The 21,344-nt window shown below is 25.9% G+C and overlaps 2 protein-coding genes across 4 annotated transcripts; one reads left to right on the forward strand and one right to left on the reverse strand.

The window, feature by feature from the left end:
- The first annotated feature begins 3,930 nt into the window (after positions 1-3,930).
- Positions 3,931-10,950, forward strand: LOC111028726 (zinc finger protein 2 homolog). 2 transcript variants are annotated; one of them, XM_022307461.1, is made up of 4 exons: positions 3,931-4,280; positions 4,363-4,430; positions 6,022-7,582; positions 10,938-10,950. In XM_022307461.1, the coding sequence occupies exon 3, from the start codon at positions 6,033-6,035 to the stop codon at positions 7,578-7,580; it is 1,548 nt and encodes a 515-aa protein (XP_022163153.1). In that variant the 5' UTR covers positions 3,931-4,280; positions 4,363-4,430; positions 6,022-6,032; the 3' UTR covers positions 7,581-7,582; positions 10,938-10,950. The 2 variants fall into 2 exon arrangements, with proteins under 2 accessions (XP_022163153.1, XP_022163155.1); XM_022307463.1 differs by lacking the exon at positions 4,363-4,430 and having other exon boundaries at positions 3,957-4,280.
- Positions 9,227-18,075, reverse strand: LOC111028727 (flap endonuclease GEN). 2 transcript variants are annotated; one of them, XM_022307465.1, is made up of 7 exons: positions 17,431-18,075; positions 16,701-16,875; positions 16,362-16,451; positions 15,061-15,329; positions 14,782-14,995; positions 14,408-14,702; positions 9,227-9,825 (listed from the first exon to the last, which is right to left on the reverse strand). In XM_022307465.1, the coding sequence occupies exons 1-7, from the start codon at positions 17,586-17,588 to the stop codon at positions 9,776-9,778; spliced, it is 1,251 nt and encodes a 416-aa protein (XP_022163157.1). In that variant the 5' UTR covers positions 17,589-18,075; the 3' UTR covers positions 9,227-9,775. The 2 variants fall into 2 exon arrangements, with proteins under 2 accessions (XP_022163157.1, XP_022163156.1); XM_022307464.1 differs by lacking the exon at positions 9,227-9,825 and adding an exon at positions 12,908-13,592 and having other exon boundaries at positions 17,431-18,073.
- Positions 18,076-21,344: the final 3,269 nt, after the last annotated feature.

The raw sequence follows: 21,344 nt of genomic DNA on the forward strand, positions 1-21,344 counted from the left end.
TAAAACAGAAAATTGGTATTCATGCTTGGACTATGATAATGTTGATATTATGATCGAAGTTTTTAATTCCAAACTTAATGAATTTATAAATTGTTCTACGTATTCTAATATTAAGTATAAATCTAAAAAAATGTTTAAAATTAAAGAATGGATTACAACTGGTATTATAACCTCTATCAGAAATAGACAAAAATTATACGCTAAATTAAGAACTAGGCCTTTTGACTCAAATTTTAGACAATATTACATTTCTTATCGAAATACGTTAAATTTATTAATCAGAAAGTCTAAACAACTATATTATCAAAATAAACTACATCGCGCACAATCAAATACGAAACAGGTTTGGAACATTATTAACGAGGTCACAGGTAAACCATATCAAAATACGAGTAAAATTAATAGGATAATCAATAAAGATGGTATTGTTATTGAATCTAAAGTTGATATTTGCAATGAACTTAATAGTTTTTTTGTAAATGTGGCTTCAAATTTAGGAATTGAACACTATAATAATTCTGATAAATTCTTATTTAATAATAATATTATTGAAGACAGTATTTTTTTGAAACAAATAGACGCTAATGAAATTGAAGCACTCCTTTCAAAAATTAAGAATCATACTTCTTTTTATGAGAACGGTGTGACAAATTATTTACTTAAAAATGTACGTAAATCTATCTCCTTACCGTTAGCAATTATCTTTAATAAATCATTATTAACTGGTAAATATCCTTCAAACTTCAAAAAATGTACAGTTATACCTCTATTTAAATCGGGTGATAAATTATTATGTGGAAATTATCGACCGATCTCTTTATCTCTAACTTTATCCAAAATATTTGAAAAATGTATCAAAGTCAGAATAGTAAACTTCCTAAATACAAAATCTTATTTTTCCAAAAAACAATTTGGTTTCCGAACCGGGATGTCGACAAATGACGCGCTATTTGAGGTTGATAGTTTTATACGGAAAAATATTGATAAAAACTATAAAGTATTAGGTATTTTCCTAGATGTTCATAAAGCTTTTGATTGTGTAAACCATGATATATTACTTGAGAAATTAGATAAGGCTGGTATAAGAGGAGTTGCAAATAACCTTTTTAAATCCTTTTTAAGTGGACGAACCCAAAGAGTTAAAATTGATGATTTTTTTAGTGAATCTTTAGACATTTCTTGTGGGGTTCCTCAAGGTACTGTGTTAGGACCATTATTGTTTATAATTTTTATTAATGATCTTTTGAATATAAAAACAAATATTAATATTGAATTATTTAGTTTTGCTGATGACACTGCCATTTTAGTGTCTAATCCAACAGTAAATAATCTTTATTATGAAGCTAATTATATTTTAAATACCGTTTATGGGTGGTTTTGTAAGAATAAATTAAAATTGAATTTAACAAAATCTAAATTTATTAATTTTGAACTTTTTTCATCCAATAATTGTACAAATAATAATTTAATAGTTCATTCATTAAACTGTATACCTAATTTCACTTCAACCTGTAGTTGTAATTGTATTAATCTTGAAAATGTATTAGAAATTAAGTATCTGGGATTAATTCTTGATTATAGGCTAAAATGGGATAGGCATATAAATTTTATGAATAACAATTTACGTAAATTCTTCTACATATTCAAAGATACTAGATATATATTTAATAATTATTATAAAAGAATTATTTATTTAACCTTAGTACAATCTTTCTATTCATATGGTTTATCGATTTGGGGAGGAACCTATAATATACATTTATTCAGATTAAAAGTTACTATAAATTGTCTTATTAAATTTTTATTTAATTTACCCGTTCAAACTAGCACTATCATTTTATATGAGTCTCTAAATTTAAAAAACTTCAATTTTATTTATAATTTCTCTGTTTTGATTGATCTTTATAAACACAAACATTTAATATCAATATTTGATCACGAATATAAAACTAGATTTAAACAAAATATTAATATATGTTTACCAAATTGTACTAAAGTTTTTGGTCAAAAAAGTACATTTTATATTGGTTTACAGTTATGTATTTTATTTAATATTAATATAAATAATTTTAAGGATCTTACTTCTTTTAAAAAATGTATAAAAAAATTAGATTTAGATTATATTTAAATTTATGTTATTGCCTCTTTATTATATTGTTATAATTCTATTTTATGATCTTTATATATTTGTTATAAGTCTTATTAAGTCTCTTTTTACTGTTATTTTATGTAATCTATAAATATATTTATTATAACTGAAATTCTTTTAAGAACTGGCTCTCCCAGCACAAGCTTGCTTTTTGGGAGTGCTGCAACATTGTCAATTTTCATATAATTTATATTTTATTAATTTATATTTTTACGTATACATACCTACCTATATTTATTATTTTGTTTTAATATGTAAAGATGTTATGGTTGCAATAAAGTTATTATTATTATTATTATTATTATTATAAGAAAAACAATAATATTAATATATTATATATTACTATGTCACTCAGTTTATATTGGGTAGTGCTTAAATAAACATTTATTTATTTAAATAAAATTAATAATTTAATTTAATTTAATTTTAATTAATTAGTATAAATAGTATAGTAGTTTATTGTAAAAAAATAATATTAATATATTATTATATTGTTATATTGATGATTATTAATTATGTATAATAATGTAATATTAATAATTTGCAATAAAAATAAATAAAAAAAATAAATAAATCGTAATCAAAGTTTATTTATTATTATTTTAATTCGTAATTAATATTAATTTTTCTTCTTTTACCAATCCCGGTGACACAAAAAGCAAAACATAATTGTACAATTAATAGATACAATTCATAGCCGTACAGCTACTACGCTGATAGTAGTAAGCACTAGAACACTTCGTTCAGAATGGACAGAAACTAGAAATCATACTCTTAAATGTCTATAAACACCTCACATAGATCCAAAATATTTTGAAAATATATAGTGTTTAAAAACTATGCTGTATAAATTTTTCGTGACAATTTCAAGGTCATACGATTTTGATTTCCGAAATATACCAACAAAATAAAATCTTTTATCAAACAAAAATTTTTGATGGTGCGTAAACATATTTTGTTAGTCTTCTTCCCAATTACCGAGGTTCTCCCACTCTCGACCTTCTAAATTTCTTCGCCGAATTGTATTGTGACAGAAATCACAATGTATGTTGAAGATTAAAGTATAATTTCATTTTTTAACATCATTGTAAAACCAATATTATATATTCCTTGATCTGCGAATGTACATCTCAACAATGTAGCCGAGCCTAATCCAACCAACCTATTTTAGGTTTGCAGAAAAGGGTAGAGGAAGTATTATGTAGGTACTTGATACAGAATGTTAATGTTTGCGTTTTTGTAGATTGTATTATGAATAGTTGTTTGCATCATACTAATGCCTGTTGGACCGATCGCTTTTTATTTGCAATAAATAACGATCATTCGAATGTTGACGCACAGCCAAGGGCGACTTTTGTTATAAAAATATTTTATCGTATATACTTTGTGTGACTGGATACAATTTAATGATTTAGTTACCTTAGTGTTTTGCTTATTTTGTGGTAAAAAACTTAAAACCATAAATCATAATCCTTGTAACCTTAAGACATGTGGAAATGTAACATAACACAAATAGCAATATGTAATATGTATAATATATTCTAAAAACTGTATAATACAGTACTGGCGGCAAACCGGGTCCAAGTTCCAACAAATATTTTGAAAAGTTCATTGAGTGTAAAAAAAGATAAGTTATGGCGGGAAATCCATTTTAATTTTTCATGGAGTATTACAACATTATGTTAGTTATCTTTCCATGGTGTATTGCGTCCTCCATGTCGTATCAAACCAAAACAAAAATTGACAAAAAAATTGTTGATCCAAAATTCCACTTGTTTTTTGTTTGTTAAATGTTAATTGTTTTAATTTTTAAATTTTTGAGTGCTCCATATTATATTTGATTTTAAGTTAAAATTATTTGCTTTTCGTGTTAGCTATTAGTTTTATTAAATGTTCTCCTTATGTAGTCGATTTAACACCAAAATCTGCTGATTAAATCTATAATAAATAATAAAACTATGTATAATAACCACATTTTATAATATTTGTATTCTTTAAAATTATTATTTTACAAATTAATTGGTAATTGGTTAATTCAAATGACAAATATCATGTAAACTATTATACTATATTATAGTAAACTCTTATCATGGAGTTTACGAAGAAACATTATTCTTAAGTTGTACTATAGGTAAGTTAAATTATACATAAAGATAATTTATAGTTTTGATAGCTTCTTCATTCAATTTAAAGATTGTTATAATTTGCTGTAGGTTTATTAAAAGAAAGTTTCAATGAACTACAGAAAAATAAATTCCTGACAAATACCATATACATAAAGGTAAACATAATATGTTTTGTAATAAGTTTCAAATTTATATTTAAATCTTTTCACTTGAATTAAGTTTAATGTAATACACCCTAATATCCACAGATTTGTGATTAAAAGTTGCTTTACTATGGTAATTTGTATTAAAAACCCATGTTAGTACTCTTGAATTTGTTGTTATTACGTACCTAATCAGTTATTCAATTAAAAAAATTATTAATAATATTACTGAGTTTGAGTATTTTAAATAAACTGTGATAAACTGTATGCATAAAAATATAAAGAAAATATATAAATTGTAAATTGTAACTGTTAGGTATTGGAAAACCAACTGTATATATAAGTATCAATACATTTTTTTAAATCAACTTGCTATGAAGGCCAATAATTATGTAAGTAGTATATTTAAAATTTATATACATTGAAGATAAAACATTTATGTACCAATAATTGAGTGTTATTATTTATTGCAAAAAAAAATTATTGATTTCACTTACCATTGTCGTTACAGTGTTATCTAGATAACACCGTCTTGCATGTAAATAATTTTATGATACCCAGGATGTCAATAAAACAATTTTTTTAAACCCTTTAGAATGGTAAAATAAAAAGTGAATAAGTGGGTAACACTCTGCTGTACATTAGGAGTCTAGATAGTCACTGTTATGAATGTGTTGAATTTGAATTCAATAATATAAAATTATTGTTTATGAAAAACAATTCTAAACAAAGACGGTCTGTTAGCCCATAATATTACCAAGTATATTTGATGATACTATTGTGGTTAAAGCAATTTAATTTAACTTATATTAACACATTAGTGCGACAGTAGGTTAAATTCATTTTGCCCAAAAAAAATTACTTTTAAAAATGTCATTGTGTGTATAAAATATAATAATTAACTAAAAGTTTGAATGTTCATACACCCACAAATAAAATTTTTAAATTACAATAAAATAACTAAAACCGTAATTCTTGGTTTTAATATGTATTTTTGTCCAAAGTTGAACTTAAACTGTGTAAAAAAGATATTTGTGTTTATATATTTGTTTGTAGATTTGTTGGTTACAGTATGAACTATTTATGGGAATCCTTGTTTTAAGTTTTAAACTTAAGCTTTAAAAATAGAACATTTTATAATTTTTTTAAATAAATGATGAATATGGATCTTTCTGATGATCTCAATTGCTATTATAACCACTTATGAGGAACCATGTATTAAATTTCTAGTATTTCAACCCAACAAAAATAGTTTTATTGACATTTGTAGGAAAAAAGAAAAAACTTAAGGGGAATCTTATATTACATTTTCAAAGCTAAGATATAAATAGAAAAAATTTTTTATGAATTTCAAACTCATAATAATTTTCAAATTTTTGTGATTTTGATTAATTATTTTGTTAAAATTTTAATTTTTAGAGACTGTCTAAAGTCTATTTCAAATAAAAAGAATTATCATACGAATGGCATTTAAAAATGTATACTACTATACAGTGTTTAGTCTATTTATGGTGAATTGACTAGTGATTTCATATCCATTTATGATAGTTAAATAATAATAAAATTAATTCAAACATAAAATCTTGAATGTTTTTATTTATAGATAGTAGCTGTATGAGTGGCATCAAGGACGAGGTAGTTACAACCATTATGTATGATCCGGGCATTCGGCAAGAACAAAACCCAGTAACGGGTCAACTATATGCCACTATTGTTAAAAAAGATGATAAAGCATCTTCTGTTGACTTCCCATTCTACAATGTAAACATGGTACAGAAAGTTCCTGTATCTGGTAATATAGCTGTTCTTGCTGCAGCTTCAGCAAATGGAGTGACTCAAACTGATAAGACCTCTTACCGTTTTGATGTAACAGCGCCCTTCAATTATAACTATGCATTAGTAAATCAAATGTCTCTCACGACGGCTGGTGCAGCTTTTAAATGTGATGTTTGCGGTGCTGGATTTACACACGCATCAATGTTAGACCATCATAAAAAATCTGCTCATCCCCAAGAACCACCATCATTTACTTGTTCGACGTGTGGTTCTTGTTTCCCTCAAGTAAGAGATATGAAAGTCCATCGATCAACTGTACACAAACAATGTTTTTCGTGTGGTGCTGATGTTGCTCCACAAACAGTTAAGGGTAAAAAGTCTAGATTTATAAAATGTGTAAGTTGTAGTGGTGGTAATTGTTCTAACTACACTCCTCAAGAAAATGAAATAGAATCTAGTGACAATTTATCACCTGAGCAGACTGCAATAATGAAAGGTTATTATCCAGTGAAAAAAAGAGGTATGGCTACTGTCACCAAATGTTATAAATGTAATGGTTCTGGTATTATTTTTTTAGTTAATGGTAACCATACTAATGTCAATATGAAAAATGATTCAATTAACAATTCAAATACTCCCAATAAGCCTTTTCATTGTAACATATGTGGGGGAAGTTTTTCACGATACTCATCATTGTGGAGTCATAAACGTCTGCATACAGGTGATAAACCTTATAAGTGTGAAATATGTGGTTTATCATTTGCAAAAGCAGCTTATTTAAAAAATCACGGTCGAGTACATACAGGTGAAAAACCATTTAAATGTGGTGTTTGTGGAATGCAATTTTCTCAATCTCCACATCTCAAAAATCATGAAAGAATACACAGTGGTGAACGACCTTATCAATGTGAAGTTTGTGATAAAACATTTGCTCGCCATTCTACATTATGGAATCATCGACGTATTCATACAGGAGAAAAGCCTTACCGTTGTGATATATGTGGTTCAGCTTTTAATCAAGCCACACATTTAAAAAACCATGCTAAAGTACACACAGGAGAAAAGCCTCACCGTTGTGATATTTGTGGAGTTGGTTTTAGTGATCGGTTTGCATTAAAACGACACAGAAATATACATGAGAAGTATGCTAGACAACAGAGTGATGCAGCTGCGGCACATACTGTTACACCCCCATCACAAGAATTGGAACCAATCAGTGGTCAAACTCAAATTGAAGAATGTATATATAGTGCTGACTATACTGTGGAAAAGTATGATGCAGCAAATAATATTCCTACTGATATTGTGGAGGTAAAAGTTGATCAGCAGAATCAACGTGAACATGATACACAACAGCAACAAATTGAGGATTGTATTTATAAATAATGGTCAGTATATAATCTTAATGACATATATATTATTTAATATTTAAGTAAATGCTCATGTAAGTAAACTATGTAAATTTACTATCTAAATTTCGAGACTAACTAACTGAAACTAAATAGAAAATATTCTTTCAGATGAATATGTAAAGGTTAAATTGTAACAGGCGATTGCTAGGTTCTAAAAACTAATCATTCAAATTCTATACTTAGCTTAATTAATTGTTAAAATATTTGTACATTTTTATTTTATTTATGTATTATCTTATCAAGCAATTGAATAACATTTTTAAAGTTTCATTTATTGATACCATAATTAATTATAGTAGTACATAGTTCGATATGCTGCCTACCAGCAAAATGTTATCAATGTCGTAACATTTGTTGTTTCATATTATGCTTATTGCCCCACGTATTAACTATAAATTATAAAAAATCTTATATTGTTTTCTAATTAAACAAGCCATTTAAGTTACAACATGCTTTGTCAATAATGTACTCACACAAGATGGGGCAAAAAAAAATCCTAACCACAAACAATATATTTCTGTGATTCATTATAAAACCCTTCTAAATTCACTTTTTTTAGTGTTCATACACTTATAATACTATGATGTACTTATAGTTTACTTACCTAAGCACAACATAAATAAATAATACTTCAAATTAATAACTTCTGCTTCATAGACTTATGACCATGTAAAATCATCAGATAAGTTTATCTTTTATGGTCATTGTGGACCTCAAATATGTTTTTAGTCTTCTCGATATACCAAATGAATGCTTTGCCGTCACTGCATATGTTGACTCTGTTAAAATTAATTTAATGAGTTTGGAAATTTCAAAAGAAAGAATCTTTTATATTTAAATATTCATTTCCCAAATGTTATTAATATCAGACAATTCAGGGTTGGATGTTTTAAATTGATTTGTTTTAAACACGTGTTTAAAACTTTGTTTTAAAACGCATTTATTAAAATACAAATGTTTTTAAACAATTGTTTAAAACAACTGTTTTTAACATGTTTTAAAATGTTTTTTAAATCTTAATTTTAAAATTTGGGTTAAAAACTCATTAAATAATAAATATGTAAATTGACATTTTTATTAAAAATTCATTATTTTATAAATAGCAAATAATAACATAATATAACATAATAACATAATATAATTTAGGGCCACTGCCCACTGGTTAAAACTTTTATACTTTATAATAGTATTAGAACAATTGTATTTAATGGTAAACATAAATCATTTTAACTTTTTAAAATACAAGATACTAGTGTCTGACTACTCTGACTAGTGCATAAAAAAAAATTATATATTAATATTAAATAACAAATAATAGTTCTCAATTTAGAGACTTAAAAATGGTGACTATAACAAATAATAGTTCTTAATTTAGAGACTTAAAAATGGTGACTAATTTAGCTGCTTTTTCATTACCTAATCTATTTCTGATGTCTGTGTGAACAAGTCCAAAAGGTGTTGTTAATAGTATTTTATTTAGTTATACAAAAGTTGTTTATTGTATTACATGCCACTGCCACATAATTATAATATACATGTTGTTTTAAATTGTTTAAAAACATATTAAAAAACATGTTTTATTTTGTATTTTAACATATTTTATATCAAGAAAACACAATATGTTTTAAAACAATTAAAAACAATTAAAAACAATAAAAACATGTTTTTTGTTAAATATTATAAAAAAACGTTTTTTACCCAACCCTGTCAGACATACTGGTGATAGTAGGTACTATGGATGGTCATATTATAATTTATAATAAGCTTTACATGAAGTTGATTTGTACCAAAACCATCACTTGTATTATTTAAGAAATTCATAAGTTTTTGTGTTTTGATCTGCAAGTATATTTATTAATTTAACTAAGTTTTTTTGGTTTTTTTTTATTATAATGTCTCAATTTCATTTGTCAAAAATAAATTATTTCAAACATATCTTTCTTTAATTCACGTATTGATGATAATTTCGTAGGAGGATGAATTGTGTGTTTAAAGGGTTTTGTTTGATTTTTGATGCACTTAGTGTCATCATGTAGTCTAATTAACTTATTTCAGCATGTAAATTATCACAGTATTTCATATCTTTTCATATTGTTTTCATTATTTCTGGATGATTGTAATGATTTCTTCGATGCAGCCACAGCTTTAATTGAGTCAGGAACACAAAAATTAGCATTTTGTAACACTTGCTGATTGTTCAATCGGACCAAAAATATGTACTGCAATAGTAAAAAATGTTTAATGCTTTACTATCAGGTATATTATGCAAACCAGTAAATACTTCATTGATTTTAAATTTCTGACTTTCCAAACGTTTATATTTCTCAATAATTTACTGAAGCAATCCGTACAAAAAAATGTCTAGTACTAAATTACTCAATGCGCATAGGCAATATTATGTTATAATAATAAATAATAAAACTGTTGTGCACATTCTTGGGCCTCCAAATTTTGAATGTTATGTTTGGCCAATGTGTTGGGTTTAAGAAAAGCCTTTATATGTGGTGCTGTTATGCCATAACAATGTGTCAATATTTTATATTGTTATTGACTATGTTTGAATTTTGAAATTTGGATTTATTCTTTAATAATTACTCAATTATTTAAAATTTAAATTTAAAATTGTTCAATATCTGGTAATTCGGTTTAACAATAACTAAATGATAGAATGGGCTTTAATTTTAAGAAAATATTTATAGTATTTATCTTCAGTTGATTGTAACATTTCCTAATATTGGTATTATTAAACATATTACTAACTACAAAATTGAACTGACCAAATAAAATAATCACATGAATATTGTACAATAAAAAATTATTCATGTTTGGGTCAACCAGAATGTTTTATTTGGGCTTGGTTAATTTAGGTATTTTGAAAATAGAATCAGGGTCATCATTCGGGTTATATGGGTTTCAGATGTTTGATTTTTTAAGGATTTTAAATGGTGTTACAGGTCCTCGTTAATTTGGGTGCAATACACTGCATTCTACAGTTAAATATATATGATAGTCTTAATGGACGATTTAAGCAATGATATTTCTAATATATTTGTTAATTGTTATTATATGTGCTTAAAAAATAAAAATAGAATAATAAATAACAAATAAGAGTTCAAACAATTATGAATATGGAACAGTTAAATATGCTCTTTCTGATATCGTTTTTAAAATTAAGTGATTGTGAAACATAATTTTATTTTAAATATACTCTATCTTATTTTACTCGGGTAACTTTTGTATTTTACTTATATGAGCATACTATGTTATGCAATATATTATTACAGGAGATTTGAATTGTATTTTAATAATAAATATTTTAATGTTTGTTTAGATTTAAGACAAATCAATGAGTGAAGAATCGAATAAAAATATGAGTATCAGTAGTACAACAAGATTTAATGGGTTTAATTATTTACAGCATAAAAAAATCAAGCATCTATTTACAACAACAAATTAGAACCCACAAAATATGATTTAAAATATGGTGCTATTCATAGTTTTATTAGTTTAAATATTAACTTATAAGATTTAAAAATAATTTAACGAAACAAGCTAATATAAATAACTATAAACTTTGTTAAAGAAAAAAACTGCATTTTTATAATGATTATGTGTACTCTTTTAAATAATTACATACTAGCTTATATTATATTTTTGTTTGTTTATCCCAAAACAATTTTTTATAACTGTCATAGAAATGTTTTTATTTTAGCAATCCTTATGTTTGTAAATACTATAGGTTAAAAGTATAAAACCTTTATTAGTTTTTTTAAACTAACAATTGTACATTAAAAATTTAACTGTACAAACAAATTATAATTATAGCTTTTTTAGTTATTTAAATTGGATTTGTATTCAAATATGCATAGTACATATTACTATATTATTATGTACATTTGTGGATTACTCTCCAATAATCGATTCTAATCAAAATTTGAATTTAGATGGTGATTTATTTTAACACAAACATTTGTTCACAATTATTTAAAATAAAAACAAAATTAAAATTATGAATGTTTATTATTTTGCTATTGTACCCATATTATATATACACTACAAATCCAATTTAAAAATTAAATATATAATTATTTGTAATATTTTATTTACTAATAATAATCGGGATTTATTATTTCTATTAATTTATAACTAAATTATTATAATCATTCTAAATATTATTTACTCAAAGAAAATAAGGTAATTCCTTCAATATACATTTTATTTTCATTTGAAATTAATGCATGATTTATTTTATCAAATCTGGTATAAATCTAACATGTTATTTTTTCTTTGAGATAATAGTTATAGTATGCAATACTAATCATGATCTAATATATAATAATTTTATGTACTGTATAAAATATATTTTCAATTGTTTATCTTGTTAGTATTTTTTTTTAAATTATTATTATTATTATTATTAATTTATAAAAAAGTATTTACCAGTATGATATTATATTGTTATTTTGTATACATAATACATATGTATATAATATGTAAACATTTATACATTTTTATTATAATGTAATTCTGATGGTTTATATATTATGCTATTAAGTTAAGTTTAGGATTAGAAAGACTTTTGCGCAAATTATTTTTATAAATACATTATAATTAAACTTACCCACTGACAATGGTTTATTTTGATGACATTTTTCTAACCCTCTTTAATTTGATGCACTTAATTTTAACTGTGTTCAAAGTTTATGTCTCACAAAAATATTGTTGTTCTGTAGTTATACTATTCACAAGAATTAAAATAGTTTTTTTTTTTAAATTTTGTTGGTTAACAATTAAATTATTAACGTACAAACTTGACAAATTAACAAGACATAATATACCATTGTATAACAATATTTTTATTTTCAGAGTTCAGGGGGTACTATATAGTATCATAGATTATAAATATTACAATTTATAACCAATGATAGTATAAATGGATAATAATATATAAAATTAGACACTTCATACTAAATTATTAGTAATATGAATCACAGTTTATTTTCCTATCGTTATAGTTAGGTCTAGCATTTATTTGCAATACAAAATTGTAAAATATGCAAAAACAGTTTTTTTATCTTTTCATAATATTTAATAACTATTTATTATTATTCATAATGTAGTTATTATTACATTGAATATAATGATATTTTCTTACAAATTTTGAAACACGAATGACTGTCAAATGTAACAAAATATTAATATAAACAAAATAAAAATAATATTTATGTCATCTCATTGGTCATCTGGCTTAGATAAGGTAAAATAGGTAGTGAATTTACAGAAATTTGACAAACAACCCAATATTTATAAACCTTTATTAGATAAATAACTTTTAAGTTCATAAGATTTTTAAAAATCGAATTATACAATTAAATACATTATGAATTATGATTATGTATAAAAAAAGTTCTATTTAATCAAGAATAATCCAAATTTTGGATTCATCTGACAACCAATCAATTTGGTCTCAAGAAAAATAACGTGCAAATGGATAGAAATCTTAGCCCTAGTTATAGTATAAATGGGTACATACCATGTATACTAGGTATGAGATCTAGTCATTATATTGATATTTTTGTAATTATGAATAATAATTGTAAATAATTCTAATCAGATTTTTAATTAGAACAAATATGTATGACTACTTTTTATTATTACACAATTTGTACTTTAATAAAACAATAAAATACAAAAAAATTATTTTAAATTATAATAAAACAACACATTTATGATACATTGAGAATTCTTATGATATAGATTTAAATTTAAGTTATAATTCCATTTATTATGTCAGACATATCCAAGTCAACAGTATCACACTCAAAGTCAGACAATGTCAAACTATCGTCTTTAACTTTTCCCTTCATTATAAATTGATCCAAGGGACCTTGGACATTTTTTTTTGTAGGTTTTCCGTGTTTTTTAGAAATGTTCATTGAAGAAAATGTATTTGTTATATCAAGTAGATTACTATCATGGATTGTAACTGAAAACAATTAATTAATTTAAAAATAATGATTTATCTATATAATAATTGTAACATGGAATTGTATTTTATTTTCCAATGCTATTTGGATGGTAATCAAACAATTTGTTTGGTACAAAAAAAAATGTAATTACACATTTGAATTTGAGGCCATCTCAATTACTTTATACTAATAAGTACCTTAAAAGAATATTAAGTAACTATCAGTTATTGTGACTACCGCAGGCTAACATTGTGTTATATTATTTTGAGACAATTTTGTAATCTATTCAGGTATGTTTTCCCTGCAGCGTCTAGATGTAGTGTCACAACGCTGTACTGTTCCACTTTTTGCTGCAGGGCAACCGTACCTTAAGAGGACATCATACCCGCATGTGTTGTCTTTGCCATACACACGTACAACTTGGCAAATTTTTGTTCACCAGTTTCAATAGTTTGCTGTTAGTTATAACATTAGGATGAATTGACTTTTTATAAAATATTTAGGGCTGCGCATAGGCTTTTTTAAAAATTATTTTTAAGTAAGTTATAACCTTTTTGAAACTGTATATTCTAAAATAATAATATCAATAAAAGCCTATGTGGGGCTCTAGATAATAGGCTTTACTTTACTACTACCTAAGTTTTGTTAATCAGACTTATTTTATTATATTGTAATATAATGTCTTGCAGATTAAAAATTGCCATAAATAATGTAATGCAGTGATAACCTGTAGTAACTAATAAATAACAGAATTGAGTTTACCTAATGATTGTATAAGTAAACATAATAATTGATAACCAAGCAATAAATACCAAATATAAATATAAATTACTTTTTTTCTTTGTTTTGAAGATTCTAGAAGATGTATGCATGTCTTCATAGATTGAAACTTCATTTGGATATCTTCTTTGAACAGCTGTTTGAGGTTCAATAGATGTTATTTCATAATTATTCCATTTTATTTCATAACACTTTATTCCTTTATTGACACGTTTTTTAACAATTTCAGTCATTAAAATATTTGCTTGAAACTTATCATCATACATTAAATGCCACCTAGTCAGTAATGGCAAAAATTTATCTATTGCATACTCTCTTTCCCAACACAGTTTGGTCAATGCAAATTTCTATAACGTATTAAATATAAGTATTTAATTTATTGAACCTATGCAATTTAATATTTATATTTTCATATTTTTTACCTACAATAAAAGAATTAATGTCCGGTAGAATCCATTTTGCAGACACTTCTGGATAATTCGGAACATTTAAGAATTCTTCAATAACTGCTTCAGATGGAAAGCTTTGGTTTTCTATAGCTTTATTCCTTATTTTCAACTCTAGCTTTATTTCATCAGTCTGTGATTTAATATCCATGGCAGCAGAATTTAAACCTGGGTCATTTCTCCAATTTCTCAAACTTAAAATTAAATTTGAAAAATCAGTAATACTAAAGAGAAAATAAGGAATACAATTTATGATTACCGATCAAGGACAACATCATCATCTAGTGTTTGAAGAAATTTAATTGCAGTATCTTTTCCAACGCCCATAACACCTTTTTCATCATAATCACAACCACATAGCAATGATAAAGCTATCATTTTGTTGCGCCCAATATTTAGATTTTGTTCAATTGATTCCATGCAATAAACATCAATAGATCCATTTCCAGAGGCATTAAAGTTTCTATAAACAACACGAGCACCATATAAAAAACAATCGCTATCTTGAGTGATAATTCCATTGACAATCTGAAATTGAACAATTATTTTTAAGTTCATATTTTTTTATTATCATCTGGCTTTGAAAAATAAATCTTGCAAAAATTACAATACCAATTAAAAAATAAAAAACGAAAAAACAGATATGTGTCAGTAGTAGAAACCAATGATATACACAGCAATTCACAATGGTTGGGAGTGATGAAGTATAAAAAGTAAATGTTATATATAAAGACATTTTTAATATGATTTTATTAATTTGATATTACTTTATAATATTATAAATAGAATGAATTAATCTCTAAGGGATTTAAAGTATTTTGAAAATTGTATCAAGTATAAAAAATGATAAGCTAAACATATACTGAAAACTTATAGTATCTACGGTTATTTGTTTTTGAATTACAACTAAATAAGAAAACCGCTCCATAAGAAATCGAGTTAATATTTATGTTGTAAACATTTGAACTTTAAACATTCATAAAAATTTTATTTTACTTTTCTGTAAACATTTGTTTTTCTGATAAAGGTAGACAACTTATGTTCTAAATCTTAGATATAAAACAACATTTTTTTATGAATTTTTAAATCAAAATAATTTGCAAATTTTCTGAAATCTTTTTGTGATTTGCTGTGACCTCATTTTTCCTTTTCTTTTAACACACACACACACACACACCACTTTAATGCACATCCACGCATGCACCTAAATATAAATATATTTAAACTATTAATTATTAGTAACCAATTAATCATTGTGACAATAATTTCTTAGTACACAATGTATTATTAATATTTTTCCAAATGTTATAAAAATAGGTATGTTGTTGCCCTAATATAACATAATGATGGTTGAACGGAAGCTGGCCAATCTCACTGCTTTTAAAATTTCTCACAGAGGCAAATGTCCACTTCTCCTCCCTTCCTTCCCTCCCCCCCCCCACAAACTAGTATGACATACAACATGTATCAACATACTAAAAATAATACATACAAATGTACAACTGACGTTATATGTTTAAGTTCTAAAAACTAGTAATTTATTAGCTATATAATACCAACCCCGTTTTTATTGAGTATAGCACATAGCTGTTCTGCTTCTCCGTGACTATAAACGCAAGTTACTCCCATGATATTCAATAACAATTCACACTGAAAATAATTATTAAATTAAATGAGATGTTTATAATTCCTATAACTTAAAATATTCTATAACCATAAACCAATGTAGATTATAGTGTTCTGCCAATTCTAAATATACTTATATTATATATATATTCTAAATATAATTCTGTTAAATTTACCATTATAAATTAGAATACTAGTTCTTATAATCACTGAATTCGTTCACCAATTTTTTTTTTTTACAACAATGTAATCAATCATTAAATATATACTTACTTGTTTTTGTAATGAATTTAGTCTTTTGCGAGTAATATTATTCTTTATTGGTGCTTTATTTCCATTAATACGTTTTTCTATAACACCTTTTTTTAAAAGTGGTGGTTCACCATCCAAAACAAATATTGGTATGGCTCCAATTAACAATAAAGTAGAAGTACGAAAAAATAAGTTCCTGGAAAAAAAAAATTATAATAAATAAATAGAAAAAAATATAAATAAAGAGGCTTGGGACAATAGCCTAATAGTGCTAAAGAACTCTTAACACTAAAGAGAAGGGACAAATATTTGGTTAGAACCTAACCTAAGCTTAAGAGATTTGAAAAAAATGTTGGTGAAAGCAGTGTTAATAAATTATTTGAAACTATTAAACATTAGTCCTAATACTTGAGAGGAGAACTGGGTCTTTGATTATTGTGTGAGAATTGTGTAATGCAAAATGTTGGAATTTTTAAATATGGTACATAGCAAGTTGATATCACTACTACAATATAGCTATAGTTAAAACATAGTTAGATGGTTTAACTAGTTAATAGATATAATTGAAACAGAAATATTGGAATAATTTAGTGAACTGAATTTAAAATTGAAAGATATAATCATTGAGTAATATATAATATAAAATTCAATGATATAATGTAAGTAGGAAAAGTTATTTAGGTAGATGTTGTAGATCAGTTAACTTTACATATTCCTAAAATGTACAAGGGTAATATTATTTAGAGTTTACCTCAAGTACATGTTTTTTTGGCTTATGTTGTGATTTAGATTTTCACTGTCACACACCCATCCACTTAAATCTATGCCAACTGCCTTGCCGTGCAACTCCCAAAGAGGCATTTTTTCTGCCACTGGAGTTAACAGTGACCAAAGACTTTTTACACCCATAATTAAAGGAGCAGCACAAAATTATCAAAGAACAGATCAGAAAGTGACCACTAAAGCTTTTTACATTATTTATAAACCACTAAAAATATAAATTTTTAAAAGTATTAAATTAAATATAATAATTAAAAGGTTTATATATTATTCTATAGCATTTTGAATCAAATTTATTAATGATATTTAAAAATTAATAAGAATCGAAAGCCACTTGAAGTCTAGAAACAGCCAAAACTCAAAGTAAGTTAAAAATTAAAATGTCATAGTACAAGCAGTATTGTAACCATTTAACTTCTAAATTATATTTAAATTTTGTATCAATTAATGAATAAATAATTGTTAAATATCACTATATCGGTGGCCAAACAAATAATCTACAATTGAGTACAACTAGTACAAGAACAATTTAAAAATTTTAAATATAACGATTTGTGAATTTGTGATTGTGTTTTGAATTTTTGATGTTAAGAAGGTGAGGTTATACTATATTATTGTTCTATGGTAATACCACCACAGTTCCGGTTACGAATGTTGGTTCCCGCTCTGGTGGCGTTATCTACTGTACAGTAGAAGCGGATGTCAGATACTAGAAAGCATGGAACACGGACTAAGATTAACATATATATAAATATTATACTTTAATCCACAGATATCTATATAATATAGATATCTGTGTTTTAATCCGTGGATGGTCTATATCAGCCACAGATATATAGAATAAATATATAATATAAATAAAGTTTATTCTATATATCTGTGATATCAGCTGTGTGGATGGTAGTTTTGACGTCATGATAACATATTCAATTAGTGATAAGGATATCTGGTTTCAAAACATAGACCACGATCATGAATTAAGATATATCTTAATTCATGACCACGATTAAAGATATATTGAATATATATATATATATTAAATATATATATTTTATCCACGCTTGGAGCGTTAGTAGTTTTTCTCGCATGGTTGATCAGCTGTTTAAAACCAACATTTTAGCGCACCACTTTTGATGTGTATGTGCATAGGGTCGTTGAGTAACCTGTATATCTTTAATCGTGACATAGACCTTATACTCAGTATAAGCATAGATATTGTTCTATGGTATAAGTTAATAATCAAGATTTTCAAGGAAGAATTTGGAGTCTATCGATACGTATCGAGGCAATTTTGAGCGTTCAAGAAGTTACACGTGCAGTTGTATACAAGCGATACGCACCGACCCATATCGGACTCGGACTTCGATACGAGGTGGTGCGTATCGATACGTATCGAATTTTTCTTCTTGAAAATCTTGATTATGTTTAAAACACGATATTTTGGTTCGTGTTCCAAACAAAGCGATTCGTATATGAGATGACGCATTAACGCATAGTTGTAGGTTTTTAGTGAAAAGTCGCACTAATGTTATTAAATTTCCTTAAATAAATTACGGCGTACTGTACTTGTACAATGTTGCACTAGGTATTGTATGTCTTAAAATACCAAATAGTAAATTCAAAACTGTGTTTCATTTTTAAAACCCATAATTTTGAATGTGAAATATTGTTTGTTTGAAACCAGTAAATCTTATCTCGGTGTAGTAAAATAATCGTTACGCCACACTACCATACGGCATACTCCATTGGAAAAAATCTTATCCTAGACATATAAATATAATATTTAAATGTCAATGAATCTTATAAAAATGTCGGATATAAAGAGCTTAAGTTTGAAAACTTATAACAAAATGTAACAGTATTATGCATTAAGGTGAATGGGAATTCGCCGTTGCATAATGAAACATATTAATGATTTATTAGCTCCTATTGTTGATTGTTTAAAATATTATTTACAGTAGAAACTCGATTAATCATGAATGGCGGGACCGGGACAATGACGGTTAATCAAATAGACGGTTAACAGAAATACAATAATACAAAACAATTTTTCAATAAACCTATATATTTTACAACGTAATTTCCAGACAAAAATAATAAATATAATAATAATAGAATAATAATAAATTAATAATGATACATAATACGTGTGTAATAACATAAAGAATACCATTCTAAAAAATATTAAACAAAATAATTCGTCATCTTCTGTTTTTTTGATTCACGAGCTTTTTGAGCGGCCATGTTTCGTATTTTACGAAGAAGTAAGACCTGCATTGCACTTGCCTCCTCTTGTACCTCAAACCAATCAATGCATTTTGATAACATTGCTTCTACTTCTGTGGCTAGTTGATGGTTTTAAGTCAAGCACTGAATCTTCGACGTCGTCATCAACTTCTTCGTCAACGGTAGTGACATTAAAAATAATTTGATCATCATTTTATCATCACTATTCACTATTTTTATACGTATGAATCGTAATATCGTATGATAGTCGTCGCGTTAGGTACCGTGACGATTTTATCGCTATCGCTTTACACATAAACTTTTTTTTTGACGGTGACCGATGACGGATAACAGAAACTGACGGTAAATCGAGTTTCTACTGTACCTAGTAACGTATTTAAGTCACCAAATAAAAAAAGGACAACTTGCTCAAAATTCAAAATTTAAATTATTTTTTTCATCACAACAGAATAACTGAGCAGAGGTTCACTTCACAAACATCGAAAGTAAAGGATGGCTTAGACAACAAAATTACTAAGTATATACTTACTCGTATAATTTTTATGAGCGTAAAAGAAGACGAATTTCAAAAGTATGGTGAAAGTTGAACTATATTTGATGATATTGTAGAAGGGTAATTCAATAAATTTGAATCATTCACTTTCCCATGCGCAGAACATAAAGTCCGCATTATTTTTTATTCGCTGTTATAGCTTGGTGCCATAGTGCACTAGGTACTTAGTGCTCGTCGAAGTTGAAGCATTTTCGGTGTTTACGACCTCTCGCAAATATGATCCGTTATAGCGACAATATTGATATCAATTTTCCCTCAGCGTCATGTAAAGTATGCGAATGCGACAGTACTCAAGACAATCAAATCAAGAAAACTTGAAAAAAATTATTCAAATTTTGTAATTCATAACAATATTTTATACTACTAATTTAACTGTAATTTAAGGATTCTGGGTATTTTTGATTATTTAATAATATTTATTGGTTTTAGATTCTGAGAGGAGCGATGAATGTATTGATTTTACAATGACGTGTGTTTTTATATTTATTTATTTATTTTTTATTTTTTGTGTCTGTCATCACGATTTATTGTAGTATAAGTGCAACGATTATCTTAAATAGCACCGTTTCTGGTTGGAATCTAGTTGGTGCATTCGGCAGGTCAAAATGTAAAATTCCCAATAGTTTTCAAAAGCAATAGGAAAAACAAACAATAAATTAAGAGAAACAGGAAATTTTAATACAAAATCATTTTTTGAAAAAATCGATTTCGGTTTTTAGTGTAAGTGCAACTCTAGAAAAAACAACCGCAGATACATGCAATTTTTACTGAATATTTGTGTGAGCATTTTCTATACACCGTGCAATTTTGAAAATATTTTAATTTGTGTTAAACTATTTATATACCTACATATTAAATTTTCGATTATTTGTTTTATTTAAACTCAAGTCGATAAAAAAACTTTTGCTCGGTCAAAAATCTTGAAAATGTAATACAAGGTTCCTTATGAGTTATTGTTAATGGAAATTTAAAAAAAGAGTAAATCCACACTTTTTTTTTGAGTGTTTAAATTTTGAATTGTTCAAAATTCGTAAAAATCACAAAAATTAGTAAATTATATTTAGTTAGAAATTCATAAAAAATTT

Source organism: Myzus persicae, unplaced genomic scaffold (genome assembly GCF_001856785.1).
Source record: "Myzus persicae strain clone G006 unplaced genomic scaffold, MPER_G0061.0, whole genome shotgun sequence".
Classification (NCBI taxonomy): Eukaryota; Metazoa; Arthropoda; class Insecta; order Hemiptera; family Aphididae; genus Myzus; species Myzus persicae.